This window comes from Mustela nigripes, chromosome 15 (assembly GCF_022355385.1).
Source record: "Mustela nigripes isolate SB6536 chromosome 15, MUSNIG.SB6536, whole genome shotgun sequence".
NCBI classification, from domain to species: domain Eukaryota; kingdom Metazoa; phylum Chordata; class Mammalia; order Carnivora; family Mustelidae; genus Mustela; species Mustela nigripes.
The window spans coordinates 22,741,592-22,756,589 of NC_081571.1; the positions used below are offsets into that span (position 1 = coordinate 22,741,592).

General features: G+C 46.6%; 1 protein-coding gene across 1 annotated transcript in view; it reads left to right on the forward strand.

The window, feature by feature from the left end:
• The first annotated feature begins 8,308 nt into the window (after positions 1-8,308).
• LOC132002640 (guanylate cyclase soluble subunit beta-2-like) overlaps positions 8,309-14,998 on the forward strand; it is a 43,859-nt gene continuing 37,169 nt past the window's right edge. The window contains exon 1 of the mRNA XM_059377777.1: positions 8,309-8,390. Coding sequence (XP_059233760.1) covers positions 8,324-8,390 — 67 coding nt within the window. The 5' untranslated portion in view covers positions 8,309-8,323. The remainder of the gene's footprint in view (positions 8,391-14,998) is intronic.

Genomic DNA, 14,998 nt, shown 5'->3' on the forward strand with positions numbered 1-14,998 from the left:
TTTCTCTGAGATGGTCAGAAAAAGCCTCTATACCAAGGTGATATTTGAGCTGAGAGGCAGGAAGGAGCCAACTTTGAATTAGGAAAGCATGTGTATTCTAGGCAAAGAGAAGAGCCAGTGCAAAGGTCCTGAGGTGGGACTGAGTTTGGTAAATTTGAGACCCAGAAGAAAACTTAGTGCGACTGGAGTATCATGGTCGAGAGTCTGGTTAGGAGATGAAAGTGGAGACATGGTTAAGGATCAGAATATATAGGCGGCTAGAGATGGAAAGAAGTGGGAATTTTATTCTGATTGCAATGGGTCACTGAGGTCTCTGAGCCTTGGCGTCCTTACTTCTAAATGGAGATGATAATGGTAGTCACCTCACCCACTTGTGAAGATTAGCATGACTGACACACGTGAAGCCTCTGGAACTTAATGCAGGACTTTGTTCGTAAGGATCAGCAATTCACTCTGTGAGCTAAAGTTTAAGGAAGTTAGTAAGAGTCAGCGGGAGGCGTTAGTAGGATTCACAGAGCTCAACTGCAGAAAGCACAGAGACACAGAGAAATCTCTCAGGACGTGGAAGTTCAGTGTACCTCTTTCCCTCTCTGTGCCTTTTTTCATGTTCACCCTATTTTCCTGGCTGTCTCTGCAAGTTTCTTAATTTGTTTCTTCCCATTTTTTTCCATGTGCCCTTTCAACTTAAGAGATCACAATCATTTGATATAGACTCAGTTTCTCAGTGTCTCAATACCAGACACCTGGGATAGAGGATTTGCTGGGCTGCCTTTGGTCATGTGCCCATACCTGGACCCATCAGGTGAACTTTGGACGGTAGGATCCCTGAGAAGAGGTTCTGGGTAGAGCCACCGTGAATGTCTCTCCACTGTGTAAACAAGTGTGGGGGAAGGGATGGGGAGCTGCATGATTTATGTATCCATGAATGGAAGACGAATGAATGAAAAGTAATTGGAGAGGCTCTGAGAACGTCTGAGATCATCTTTGAAAATGTGTACGCGTGTCTGCGTGTATTTTCTGGGCAAAGGGTAGGTGCTATTCATCAGAATCCCTAAGAGCTCTAGGACCTAAAAATTTCAAGGGCCCCTGCCTCTACTTTTCTGGGATTTTCTTCTTACTAAATAAGAAAAGCTCCTGACATTCTGATATCTTAAAAAACCTCATTTCAAATACACTGAAAACTGAGCCAGAAACAATCGGGAGGGCTCCCATTCACCCTCCTCCTGCTCTGCCTCCTCCGTCCCAGCCACTCACTAAGCCTCGCCCACTCCCTCCATCTTCTTTGCTTTTCCCATAAATAAGGTCTCCTTAAAAAGTAGCTGAAAGCAGACAGCTTCTATTTTTTAACTTTTATCAAGGAATGCTGCCTGTCTCCTCACTCCTACTCCTTGAGCCATGAGCACGGTTGCTGATTTATCTGGCTGCCTAAAATCGTGGTATCAGAACCACAAGGGCCTTGAGAAATCCAGTTGGTTAGTAAGTCTCAATGGGGCGACTTACTCCCCAAAAGATCATACCGGAATAGACAAGGGCTTAGAACATTAAAAAAAATACTTAATATTGTGATATTATTATACATACAAAAGAGAAAACTGTTTTTCTAACAAAGGCCGTTGAAAGTCAAGCTTGAGAAACATTTCGGTTTAGCAGGACTACATGGAGGGTAAATTTAGCAAGAGTAGAAACAGATATTATATGGCCTCAAACTTATGTAATTTGAAGATCCTCTTTTAAAAAATAATATAAAATTACAAATAAAAATTTAGCTACAAAACCGAGTACTTATTTAGAATGAGGAAATGTTAAAAGCTGACATATACCAATAACACCAAAGGTCCAAAAGGTAACGTGTATCCATTATCATTAATTATTGACCCACTTTTATATTTTTCCCTGCATGTTTGGCTGCTTGTGGCTTGCCTGTTCATGTGACAATGGTATAATGAGATCATTCTCCATCGAGAGAACAAATGTTCCTCTAACATGGTTGGCTGAAAATTGTTTTTACTGTGTTTTATTTTTATTGATAGGGACAAATGTTTTTCTGTACATCTATAACCTTCTAGGCAGTTTCTACAAAGTGTGCCTCTTTGCTGGTGTCGAGTTCTAGGAGAATCCTGGCCCTTCACCTATTTCTGCATGTCTCATCCCTCTGCCCCCAGTTGCCCGCTGCTGGCACTTCTCTGTCAGAAGGTGGCCCCAGTCAGGGAGTTGCAGCCTCTCCTTCAGATGCCTATTATGGGGGTCACATGAAGGTCTAGATGCTTTTGAGTCTACCAAGGGGAGGTGGCTCTGGGGGTTGGGTGGCCTGCAGTTCCTCCCAGAGGCACCCAAAAACATCATCAGGGCATATAGGGAGGTCCTTTCACTACCTGCGCAGACTGGGCTGGCTCCAAACGAGGGAGGTTGGGCAGGGCTGCTGCTTTCCCAGAAGCCTCAGTTTCCTTAGCTCCCAAAGCAAATCCGATTCACCTTGGATTTAAGTTAGATGTTCTCAAACAGTTTGGCCTTAGGAAGACATTTTAATCTTAAAAACAGTTGAAGACCCAGAGAGCTTTTATCTATTGGCATTTACTTTACTGGAAATTAAACCAGAGAAATTTTAGTAGATGGTTATTTCTTGACTCGCCTAAAATGGCAATAATAAGTCCATTACATGTGAGTGTAAATAGCCCATTTTTTAAAAAGACTTTGTTTATTTATTTGACACAGAGAGAGAGAGATCACGAGTAGGCAGAGAGGCAGGCAGAGAGAAAGGAGGAAGCAGACTCCCTGCTGAGCAGAGAGCCTGATGTGGGGCTCGATCCCAGGACACTGAGACCATGACCTGAGCCGAAGGCAGAGGCTGAACCCACTGAGCCACCCAGGTGCCCCTAAATAGCCCATTTTTATGAAAAATAACTATCAGCCAAATAAAACAATTAGTGAAAGGAGAGACATTGCTTCATATTTTTTGCAAATTGCTTCCATGTCTGACTTGGTAGAAGATAGCTGGGTTCCATTTTCTGTACTCTATCTGTTGTGATCTGTGGCTTCTGATGAAATTTATGAAGAAAATGTAGAAGGAGGAAGCATTTTCAGGCTCTTTTCAGATCCCTGTGGAGTTTCTTTTAAACCTCACAAAAAGCTCCACTAGTGGTAGTTTCTCCAAGATCAGTGACAATGTTGAGGGCAAATCCTTTGGCCTCTGTCACACCTTGGAATATCTTTTGCCATTGTTTTGAACGATTGTGCATCAGTCATTTGGAAAATATTAACTGACTGAGATTATATTAGCTGACTGCAGATCTTATGAATATTGCCATAATGCATTATACAATATCAAAATCACATTTGTCAATATCACGACACTCTCATCAAAGCCTCTAAGAATTGGGAAGCTAATGAGCTCATAGTAGCAGGTGCAAGTTTTCCAAAATTCCAATTCTCACTTGAGAGCTTGGGTTTTATCATTGGCAACAGATTCTGTCAGTTATTTTCCTTGAAGTGACAAGTTAACTTTGTTCTTTTTTTAAGAAAATGTCTGCCAAATATCCAGTTCTGAATAACTGTTGTCCGTCTGTCAGTGGTTCTTTCAAGTAGAAATGGTGTTCCATGAAAAACGGGGCAAATTCGGCTCACAAAGCAATCATAAATTTGCTTTTCCTTGAGCTGACCATCCTCCTTGTGTAGACAGCGGAGGTTTGTACTTCCTGCTTCGTCCTGCTGAATTTTCGAAAGATGTAATGAAATTGATCAGTGTTATTGCTTCATTAAGGACGATTTGAAGTGAAACCGGCTTTGTTTTTCTTTACCATGAGTGTGTGGCCGCAAAGAATATCATTACTTGGTACAGATAGTGCTGCTGCCTTGATCCGTGCCAAGGCCCTAACAGGTCTACCTACCGATGCTTTTGAGCCATTACAACACATTTTAACCAGGAAAAAAGAGCAAATAATGTCTTAATTTTATTATGAAAATAGTTTTGACCTCACGGACCCTGAAAAGCTTCTTAGGGTGCCCCCCAGGGGTTCCATGGAACACACCTGAGAACTGCTGGTTTAGGAGCCAGAGTCATTCTCAAGTGAATCACATCGTGTGTTGGTGGGCAGGGTGGTACATCAAATTCTCTACAGAAACGTTGACCTAACCTGACACTGTCACTGCAAAGATGAAGAAATGGAGGTACAGTGAGATTTGTTTCAAGTCATCCAGATCGACTGTGGTAGGGTCAGGATTCGTTCCCAGGTCTGCTGACTCATACGGTGGAAACGTACGCCTCTATCAAGCGAGGTCTCTCACCCTTTGTAAACTTCTTATAACTCTCTGTCAGGCTACTATTATGTGCCAGATACGATGCTGGGTATTGAAGACGGGAAATCAAATGGTATTTGCCTGCTCTTTGGGGCCTGTCATCCAGGAAGCCTGGGGACAGGTACATCAAAGTTACAGGTGCAGCCGGCGTTAAGACAGGTAAATAGTGGGGACTCAGGAGCTCAGAGGAGGGGTGCTGGGATCTGACAGCAGCTCATAATGACCAGAGTTGGTGATTGTCAGGCTAAGTGGGGAAGGAGGAAAACAAGTTGGCCAGACTGTCCTTCCATGGGAAAGAACGGGCATGGCTGGTCACAGGGGCCTGGAGCACCTTGAGGAATGAGTAGGGGAGGTGGCTGGAGGTGAAGGGGAGGGGACAGGGGCTAGGTGGCATGTGTTAAACCAACAAGTCTGGACTTGGTCACAAAGGCCTTTGGGAGCTAGAGCAGCTGGCTAGAGGCTTGGCTAGATGGGCAAGCTGGAACTTCTAAATATCATGTGGTCATGACACCAGGACACCAGGCCATGATGCCATGTAACTTCTAGGGTCTCTTCTTGCCCAACTACACCTTGAGTCACATGGTTACACACAAGTTTGTAATAGCAATTCCCTACCTACCAGAAAGGAGCTCTTGAAGGAACAATTTCCCATGGCTTAGAATTGATCCCATCTTCTTGGTCTGAAACTTGCTACGACGTGCTCTTTATTTTTCCTGTGGGCTTTATGGCTCACTCTGGACTCTTAGAAACCATTACCTCAGTTTTGTAACGCTGAACAATGTAAGATCTATAATTTGTCATGTGTGGCCTTGCCAGACTGAATCCTAGAAAGTGTTTCTGAGCGGTGGTTTCCAAACCTGGAGAGTCCTCTGAGACATGTGGTTAAATAAATGTGGATTTCCAGGCACCACCTCCAGGGCCCAGGAATCAGTATGTTTATTTTGATCCCCAAGTTATTCTGGAATAGGCAGCCTGGCCCTGGTTTCCTGCCCAGTTATTTTGGGTATCTCTAGTTAAAACTAACTCAAAAGTAATATACATTTAATGGCTGACTATTCCAGTTAAATTCTGATTTGTCAGAGCCCCTGAATATGTGTCTATATGGTCACCTCTGTGGTTGGTATTTTTCACACAATATGAAATGTGCTCCTCTTTGTGTGAGTTGGAAACATCAACTTTATTCATTTCTCGCAATTCATTTCTCTAACTCCCTAATCTCTTCAAAATGTTTTTTTTTTCCTTCCCTTCCCTTCCTTTTCTTTTCTTTCTTTCTTTCCTTTTGTTTTGTTTTTTTCTTTTCTCTTCTTTTCTTTCTTTCTTTCTTTTTTGGGAGAGAGTGTGAGAAAGAATGAAAGCGGGGTCAGGGAGGGAGAGGGGTAATGGGAGAGGGAGAGAGAATCACAGACAGATTCCCCACTGAGAGTGTGAGCCTGATGACTTGGGTTCAATCTCACATCCCTGAGATCATGACATGAGACAAAATCTGGAGTGGGTGCTTAACCAACTGACCTGTCCAGGTGCCCCTTCAAAATGTTTTCTGATGGCCATTTTTCTCTCCTTCCCTTCTTATCAGAGGTATTGCTATCTCACTGGGAAGTTATCACTTGGTTTACTTATTTATTCTTTATTCTTGGTGAACATATAGTCTCACTAGAGCGGTTTGAATGACTGCGTATTGCAAATGTACACCAACTCTCTGGGAAGTGTTATACGCAAGATCACGAAGATCATTAAACAAGGCTAACAATTCCTGTGTGATCATAATAGTCTGGGAATGTCTGGCATCCCAGAAATGTGCAACATATATATAAACCAAATCAATATTTGACGCTAAAGTATTATCAGTTCAGTCTAAAGGAAAGATGAGTCTGTCACACCCAGACAGGGAGGAATGCGTGGTCCCACCAGAAGCCTGGAAGGTGGCACAGAACTTGTTAACATTTCCAAGGGTCTTGGTGATGACATAATCCCTTCTGGGACCTTCTGAATACATTGTGATACCATGTCAGGCTTCAATTTGGATCTTGCTCATCGTGTTTCTATTTGACTCATAGGCATCGCAGCAAGGTGCACGTTTCACAGAGGCCCGGAGGCCCTGGGGGAGTGGATAGAGGGTGATGACAACATGGCAGAGATCATTGCAAGGGATGGTGGGTAACAGCATCCTTTGTCGGCCCCGGGCCCAGCATTCAGCTTCTCTGAACATCTGATGAAGCTTAGAGACCACCGTACAGACAGGGACCCAAATAGAAATCTTGTTGGTAGAGAGAAACCCAGAGAACTTCTAGTTCAGTGATGGTCAAGTGCAGGGCAAGGCCCCTATAGGGCTGTTTGAGAAGCTCTAGCAAATGTGTATGGAGTGGAAGGGGAGCACGGATTTAAAAAAAAAAAAAAAAAAAAGGTAAAAAAAACACTGATCTTACCAACTACTTCCCTTACTTCACTGATAAGGAAATCAAGGCCCAAAGGGAGAAAGTAATGTTCCCTCAGAGCTCATTTGTATTAAGGGTAGATTTGGAATCAGGGTGTCCTGGCTCCCGGCTAGGTGGCCCCCGGCACAGCTTGTTATCTCTGTGCTCTCACTACTATATCCATTCCCCACTGCCTCTGTGCGGTGTTTCTCTTTCTCTCTTCTCACTCTCATTATTCTCTTTTATCCTCATCAATACCTGTCAGAAGTGTGGGACAAGTGTCACTCTCCCACTTAACAGCGGGGAGGATGAAGTCCAGGGAGATAAAGGAGTAGCTAACTCAGAGGGGGGAAAAGATTTAGGAATGAATAAGGATCTTCAGATATTAGAGGGCTGGCATCTGAAGGGGGAAGCATCCCCGTCTGCATGTGCCCAGGGGGCAGATCCAGAACCCGGGAGTGAGATGGCCGGTGGCAAGGTGCTGGAGCTGTGGGCTTCAGAGCTCAGAACCCAGGGCCCTCCCGTGTCAGTGGGGAGATCCTGGCCAGACAGCCTCTCTGAGCTTCCATTTCCTCCATAGTAAGAGGGATGATCACAAATGATTTGTCAATAAATACGCCCAATAAATAGAAGGTATTATAAGGGTCTAGACGTAGGTTTTGGTTCAACATAAGAAAAAAACTTTCTATCAAAGAGAGGAGTCTGTAAATGGGATGAGCTGCCTTGCAGAGGAGTGAGTTTCCTGTCACTGGAAGTCTTTAAGAATAAACTAGAAGATTGGCAGTCCGAGGTAGTAAGGAACGGGGAATTGGACAATTAGGAAATGTCACACTTCTACCAATTCCGAGATTCTGTAAAGTGAGCTGGGATAAACTCAAATGTTTTGTACTTTTCTTGGTTATTCAAACATTCTCTTTGCTGCCTTGGAGCCTCTTCGCTCTGTCCAGAACACTCGTCTTTGCCCGTCCATCCTTCAGTCTCAGCAGAACCTCCCTTTCCCAGGAAGCACTCCTTGCCCAGCCTCCTGTCCCCTGACTTGCCGGAATTGGTAACTGCAGTTCAATGGTTCACACAAAGAACGAGCCAAGAGGGTGACTCCCAGGTTAAGCCACTTTTCACTGGGTTTGGTTAATCGCTAGAAGACTCAAGGCCATCCATTACTCCTAAAACATAGTTAACCACGTTTGGAAACAGTGAGACTCTCAAGCAGCTGCTCTAGTTGCTTCAGAGAATGAGGCTCTGGGACTGCCGAGCTCTGTGTTCACTAGCGTGTACTGGGTATTTAACATGCGCCCAGTACAGCACCTCTTGCTGAGGGTTCAAAGATCAACTTAAGTCACAAGCCCATGCTCAAGGAGCACAGTCCAGAGGATAGACTTGACACCAACTAGGGAAACACGTAGTCTTCTGTGGATCCTTGAGAAGAGAACTCTTGGCCCAAACTGGGATCCGGGAAGACTTCCTCCACGGCCTCCCATTCCTGGTGATCAAGAGTGTTCATGCTCTCTCTTATCTTCCTCGGTCCGTGGGTATATGCTTGAGGCAGAGCTCCAGCTGCTGGGTTTTCATCGCCCCGTGATTTCTCTTTCAGAGCTTCTGCCGAAGTGCAAGACGCCTTCATGACTTACACGGTGTATGATGACATCATCACCATCAAACTCATCCAAGAGGCCTGCAGAGTTCTGGGTAAGGAGGAAGAGGGCTTGTCGGGGTTTCTCAGGGCTGCCGTCACACAGTACAACTAGTTCTCATCTAGTCCTGCTGTGTTAAGACCCGGCGAACACCGAGTTAGCAATCTTGAGCCATCGCTCAGGTTCTAACTCTAGATCCTTGTTTTGTGGTTTTCTGTTTCAAGATTCCTTATTTCATATATAGCGTTAGTATTGGACCCGTGGGCAGGAGCACCATGACTCACACCTGAACGAAGCTTTTCTAACACACATCTTTTGTCGGAAAGCCACATCACACCCTTCTTGTATTTAGAGCACGAGGCAGCCCTTCAATGCTGTTCTTGGGGCATTTTCAGCAGCACACCACCAGCAAAAAAAGCACAAACGTGTAAAAGCAGCATACAAAATCGATTGCAAAAAGGACACTTAATGTACAGTAGGAGAAAGGAGACAAGGACGCAGGGCACTGCCTCATTTGACCTTAGCTAGGAATGCGTGTGCTCGGGGACGAAGAGTTTTTGCTTCTCTGCACCTGCTCCTGAATGACTGCAAACGCTTGGTGGTACTGATTTTGGGGTTACAGACACGTTTTAGTGAGTGGAAAATGTTCAGGGTTCTGGTGGTCCAGGTGTTCCGTAGAGCAGCATAACTCCACTCTCTGCTTCTTCCCCACCGTGTGTCTATGTCTCTATGTCCAAATCTCCCTCTTCTTCTTGCACTGGATTTAGGGCCCGCCCTCATCCTGTCACCTACCCTTTCCATTTGAGGAGCCTTGAGCTTCTTACAGACAAAAATCGTGAGGGTCCCTCTCAGTGTCAGCATCTGTATCAGCACTCTCATGCCTGGCCTTGATGGTGGCCTTGACAGAGATAGTCATACCTTTGAAATGTATCACCCTGATGACCTCCGGGTGTCAGGGGGGACAGCTCTGGGAATCCTCTAAGGCCAACCATGCTTGTGTTTATCTGGAAACAGAGCTGGTGTATTTTTTGGGGGGGGTGCTGAGGGCCTTCTTCCCCATCTGCTCTGCCATGGGTTGTAATGGGGGGCCCATTGTGGATGGTTCCACTTACAATGCACTTGTACTTCCCAGGTGATTCCTCACATGGACGTATCAGCAAGCTATGGCTTATTATATTAACCTGCTTGCTCCCCAGGCCCAGATGGGGAGGGGTTCAGGACAGAGAGAGAATACAGTCCTGCCTCTTTCTAGTTTAATGACTGAAGACAAGTTACTTACCTGGTTACAGTTTTCTCATTGATCTATGAGCATAATAATATCTACCTGCCAGAGTTATTTTGAGGATTAGATGAGATGACATATGTGAAAATGTCAGAGGTGTTATCTGGCACAATAATAAGCTCTCAAAATGTATTTATTTCCTTCTTTCCTTCCTTCCTTCTCTCTGTATTAATTTCCTATTTCTAAATAAGGTTACATTTGGAGGTTGCAAGGAGACATGGGTTTTGGGGGACACTTCAAGCCAGCACACCCTTCTTTCCTTTACCATTCCTTCTCACCAGCATGGAGCTGGGGCCTGGAGAGGAAGGAGTTTCTACTGTCCCAGGCTCCAGGCTGGGTACCGGAAGCCGAGAGAGTACCTTGGTGCTTCCGGGTTCTTTGACAACATGCTCTTCTGGTCCCAGTTGAACTTCCTTAGGCTACCCCTCCAGGCACTGAGGCCTTGGGCTGTGGTGAGATGGCATCTAGGGATTACTGCAGGCGGACCCTGTGTCAGCTTCCTCGCCTAGCACCTAGACCCTGGGATAGAATTGTTGGGAGCATGGCTGAAGGCTGGATCCCGTGCAGCCCCCAGGGGCTCAGGCAGCTGGGGCTGTGGTTTCCAGCTGTTTGTCATGGAGTCTCTGAGGGTCCTGCAAGTTGGCCTTCTGTCCTTGGGACCTCCTCCAGGGGTGGTCACAGGTAAAAGTCTGCCCCAGGCACACAGTGACCAGCCCAGCTGGGGAACACGCCGGGGCGGTTAGTGAACGTGAAGCCTGCAGAGACAGGTGGCTTCCCCAGAACGCGGATGCGTAAAGTGCTGGGGTTGGGTGAGGCCTTGAGTTTATTTCTCTTTCCTGTGACTATTAGGGAAATTCTCTGATTAAAAAAATTGTGCCAGCTTTAACCTCATGCACATGTTTTCCCTTTGTTTCCACACGGCAGTTTGATTGACATCTGTGTCTCTGCTCATACTCCTGGTCATTCCCCAGATGCAGAAAACCGTTCTTCAGGTATCTGCAGCGGGGAGAAGCCCCAAGTGTCCGTGAAGCTGGGAGGGGGAAGCTTGTGAGGCTCAGGGAACTGAGCTCCTGGTCACCTGCCAGCCACACCTCCTAACGGAACGAGACAAGGTTGTGTCTGAGCCTGGACATCAGGTACTGAAATGATACAGTCACTGGCTCCTGCAGCTCCTGGAGCTCGGGCTCCAGGAGCAGCCAGCACGGCCTGCCTTGTTCTCTAGAGGTCCTTGGAGGCAGGCAGAGGAGGGGGACAGACAGGGCCCACGTGGCGTCTCAGAATCACAGCTGAGCGCCCACCACTCCTCCCCCTTCCACAGAGGTTCACAGAGAGAGTTTCTAGGAAGAAGATGGGCCAGAATCTGGGGAACATCAGTGGCACCTGTGAACCACAGCTCTATCCCGTCTGACCTGTTTAGGGAGCCCCAACCCCTCTGCCTCCCCAATAGCTGATGCCAGGGGAAATGGATGTTGGGCTTGGGCTATTCAAAAGTGGGTAGAGTCAGGATTTCAGGAGGAGTCTGACCCCAGTGTGTGTACTCTTCAGAGTGCTGGGCCGCCCACCCTGGGCTGGGAGCCTGGAGACGAACTTTCGAGACCCAGCTCACCTCCTAGGCCTTCTTGTCTTCACACCACAGCTCGCCCGCACCAGAGTGAGCCTCTCAGCCTTCTTGCTTAACACACCTGCCAAAGAGATTGTTGTCTTAAACATTGCTTTTTAATATTTTAGGACATGCGATGATGACATTACATATGCTTTTCAAACCGTGCAGGCAGACTCCTTCCTTATTCTGATCCGCTCTTAGGCGAGGCCCAGCGCTCCCCCAGTCTGGTAGGCTGACCCTGACTCTGAGTGAGGGCTGCTGGGCCTCTGGGGCAAATCTTAGTGTTTAGTATAGTGGCCGCCCTTTTCCCAGTGAAGTCAGGGGAGTGTCCGGTTCCTTTTCTCCCACAGAAGGAATAAAAATCACCGGGTGGGAGGTGACTCTAGACTTGACCCAAAAGCTGGAGTTTTGACAGAGCTTAGGAAATAGAAGAGCAACGGAGCTTGAACTGGAAGGTGGGATGAAGCTCTCCTTCACCCTTTCTTTGATTTTCTTTCAAGGCTTCCCAGAAGCAGGAGACAGTAGTGGCTACATCAAACAGGCTCTGTTTGGTTCTAAGCCCTCTGCCAAGAGGGCGTCTAGTCCACATTCTAGGAGTGCCAGGGGTTGGTTTCTGGTGTGACCTTGGGTCAGGGAAAGAAATTCATGGAGCGCTGATCTTCTCCTCAAAAAGAAATCGTACTGACTTCAAATGGTCATGGGAAGGAAGGGATGAAAGAGACAAGAAACGTGAGGCCCTCTGCAACATCTGGGGCCCAGAAGAGGTACTCAGCGAATGTCAACTGCATCTGAAGGGGGGGCAGGGACATTTCAAAGTTTGGTGTCTCTGGCTGTTGTCCCTTAAAAGTAGGACTGAGCTTTGGTGTTTGCCTTAAATAGCTATAGTATAATGTTCTGGAGCCATTCTGAGCAGGGCTTGGTAAACCAGCCCCTGGGCCAAATCTGGCTCCCTGCCTGTTTTCGTAAGCAAAATTTTATTGGAACTCAGCTGGGCCCATGTGTTGACATCTTGTCTCTGGCTGTTCTGAGCTATCGTGGCAGAGTTGAAGCGTTGCAGCAGAGACCTGCAAAACTGAAAACACTATCTACCCTTTACAAAACCAGTTTTGTCACCTAAGGCTCTAGAGAATGGATCTTTGTCAAGATTTCTTAAATCCCTTTTTCCTTGAGAACTACTGTTTATCAGATTATGTTCAACCCCCACCAAATTCATATGTTGAAGCCCGAACCCCCGATGTGACGGTATCTGGAGACGGGGCTTTTGGGAGATAATGAGGTTCCCCTGAGGTCACGATGGTGGAACCTTACAATGGGATTAGTGCCCTCATAGGAAGAGGTCTCAGACAGTTAGCCCTCTCTCTCAGGAAGCATGGGCACGTGCTTCCTCTTTCTCTCACACACACATCTCCGGCTCCAATCATGTGAGGACATGGTGAGAAGCCAGAAAAACTCTCTAGAACCTGACCACACTGGCACATGAATCTCACACTTCAGGCTTTCAGAATTCGGAATAACTGAATTTCTGTGGTTAAGCTGCCAGCTCATAGTATATTGTGACAGCAGCCCCAGCAGACAAGCAGGAACTTGAGAAAGTTTTCACATCTCCAGAAAGAACTATTTCCTGCGTCTGGTATCATGCCCAGGCCATTCTGTAACTGTGTGTGATTATGAACACCGTTGGGGGTGGCAGTTCTGTTCACAGAGAGGTGTCTTCCCATGCGTGTCCCTCAGGCTTTCATAGTTCCAAACCAACCGATACATTTGGAAGCAGCAGTGATTTTATAGACATTTGTCGATTTTCTACCAAAAGCCAGAGTCTTTCACTGTGATTCCTCTCTAACTTCTTGTTGCTTATCTCAGTAACATCTCTTGGCCTATCCCAAGTTGCATATAAGTATGGTGAGCGTGTTTTCAAATGAAAAGTTGGTATGTGGGATGCTTGGGTGGCTCAGGTCATGATCTCGAGATTCTTGGGATCAAGCCACGCATCAGGCTCCTTGCTCAGTGGGAGCCTGCTTTTCCTTCTGCTTTCTGCTCCCCCTGCTTGTGCTAGCACAAAAATAAATAAAATCTTTACAAGAAAAAGGTGGGATGCAAATTGAGTAAATAACATGCAGGCGTCTTGGAATCAGGAGGCTCTGGGAAACATGGATTGTAGGTTTCTCTCTCTCTCTCTCGAGATATATACAGATATATACATATACTGATGTATATATTCTATGAATCAGAGAGAGCATGGCTTGCCAGAAGGTAGCCCACAGGAAGGACAATTTTTTTAAAAAGATTTATTTATTTGAGAGACAGAGAGACAGAGAGAGCACAAGCAGGGGGGGAGGCAGAGGGAGAGGGAGAAGCCGACTCCCTGCTGAGCTGGGAGCCCAAGGTGGGGCTCGATCCCAGGATCTGGAGATCATGGCCTGAGCTGAAGGCAGATGCTTAACCATCTGAGGCACCCAGGTGCCCCCAAAGGAAGGACATTTAACTATTTAACAAAATACACTGGTCAGTTGAGACAAACTCTTCCCTCAGACAAAGGAAAAAAGCACGCTCAGTTACCACTAGTCAATGCTTTGCTTTCCAAGTGAGCTCCAGAATGCAATTTGCCTACCTTTAAGCAAATTGTTGGGACTTTTCCAGACCACTCTGCCACTGCATAGCTCTGTGCTTTCAATGAGCAGAATTCAGGATGGGACCAGATGGCAGGTTAAGCATTGCATAAGGAATTGTTCTGGGTATGAATAAGTACCTACTTAGTGTGTAAGTGGGTTATTAGTGATCTGAAGTGACAAAATGCAAAACAGTACACAACAGCCATTTGGCACAGCTGTGTCAGTCTAGACTCTGCTTGCTAAGAGACCAATAGTCAAACACGTTTCAACAGTTAGCAAGCGGCAAATGCCAACAAGCCTTCTCGGCGTTTGCCTCTTTTAAGAGAAGAACAACAATGTAAAATTTACAAAGTCCCAAAATCCAGCATTACAATATTTGATCTTTACCATGACCCTCTGAGGGGGGACAAGTTGCCCCAGAAGGGTGATTCCCCCCACCCCGCCCCCAAGGCTAAGGGCTTGACCTCTGGCATGCAGGTTCTGAGCCCAGTTTCCAAGCACACAGCTCCAAGCAGCTGATGACTGCAATTTGCCTACCACGGACTCTCTAGCAAGGACTCTGGGATCCTTTGGACTAGGTTGAACCCCCATACCCTAGTAACTAATATAACCTGGACCAAACTCCCCATCGGTAAGCAGCCCTGACACCCACGGCCCCTACATCAGAGGGCCCGTCCTAAAGATGCAATACAATACCGCAAGCCAGGCATCTCACCCAGAGCAGATACTCCACAGAGCAAACCCTCACCTTGTCCCCCTCCCCTAGCCCTACCTGGAAGGTCTCTGACTAGGCCAAGCCTCTGCTCCCAAGTTTGCTGGGAAGAAGGCAGCTTGTGATCTGCTGCAGAGGGCCTCCCGCCTGAGCTGGTGTCATCTGTGGCCCGGCTGGTCTTCCTCTGTGGGCGGGTGAACAGTCCTGCTCCCTCTGGACCCCCACCCTCCCAGTTTAAAGTCTGTTTCCTCCTTGCAACCTGTGGTACTCACATGGGTAGCAGTTTTCTGCTTTTCTTTTCTTTCTTTCTTTTTTTTTTTTTTTTTTTAAATGATTTTATTTATTTATTTGAGAGAGAGAGAGAGCACCCTAACAAGAACGTGAGCTTGATAAGGTGGGTGGGTGGGGGAGGGCAGCGCTGGGGAGGGGCAGAAGGAGAGGGAGAAGCAGGCCGGGG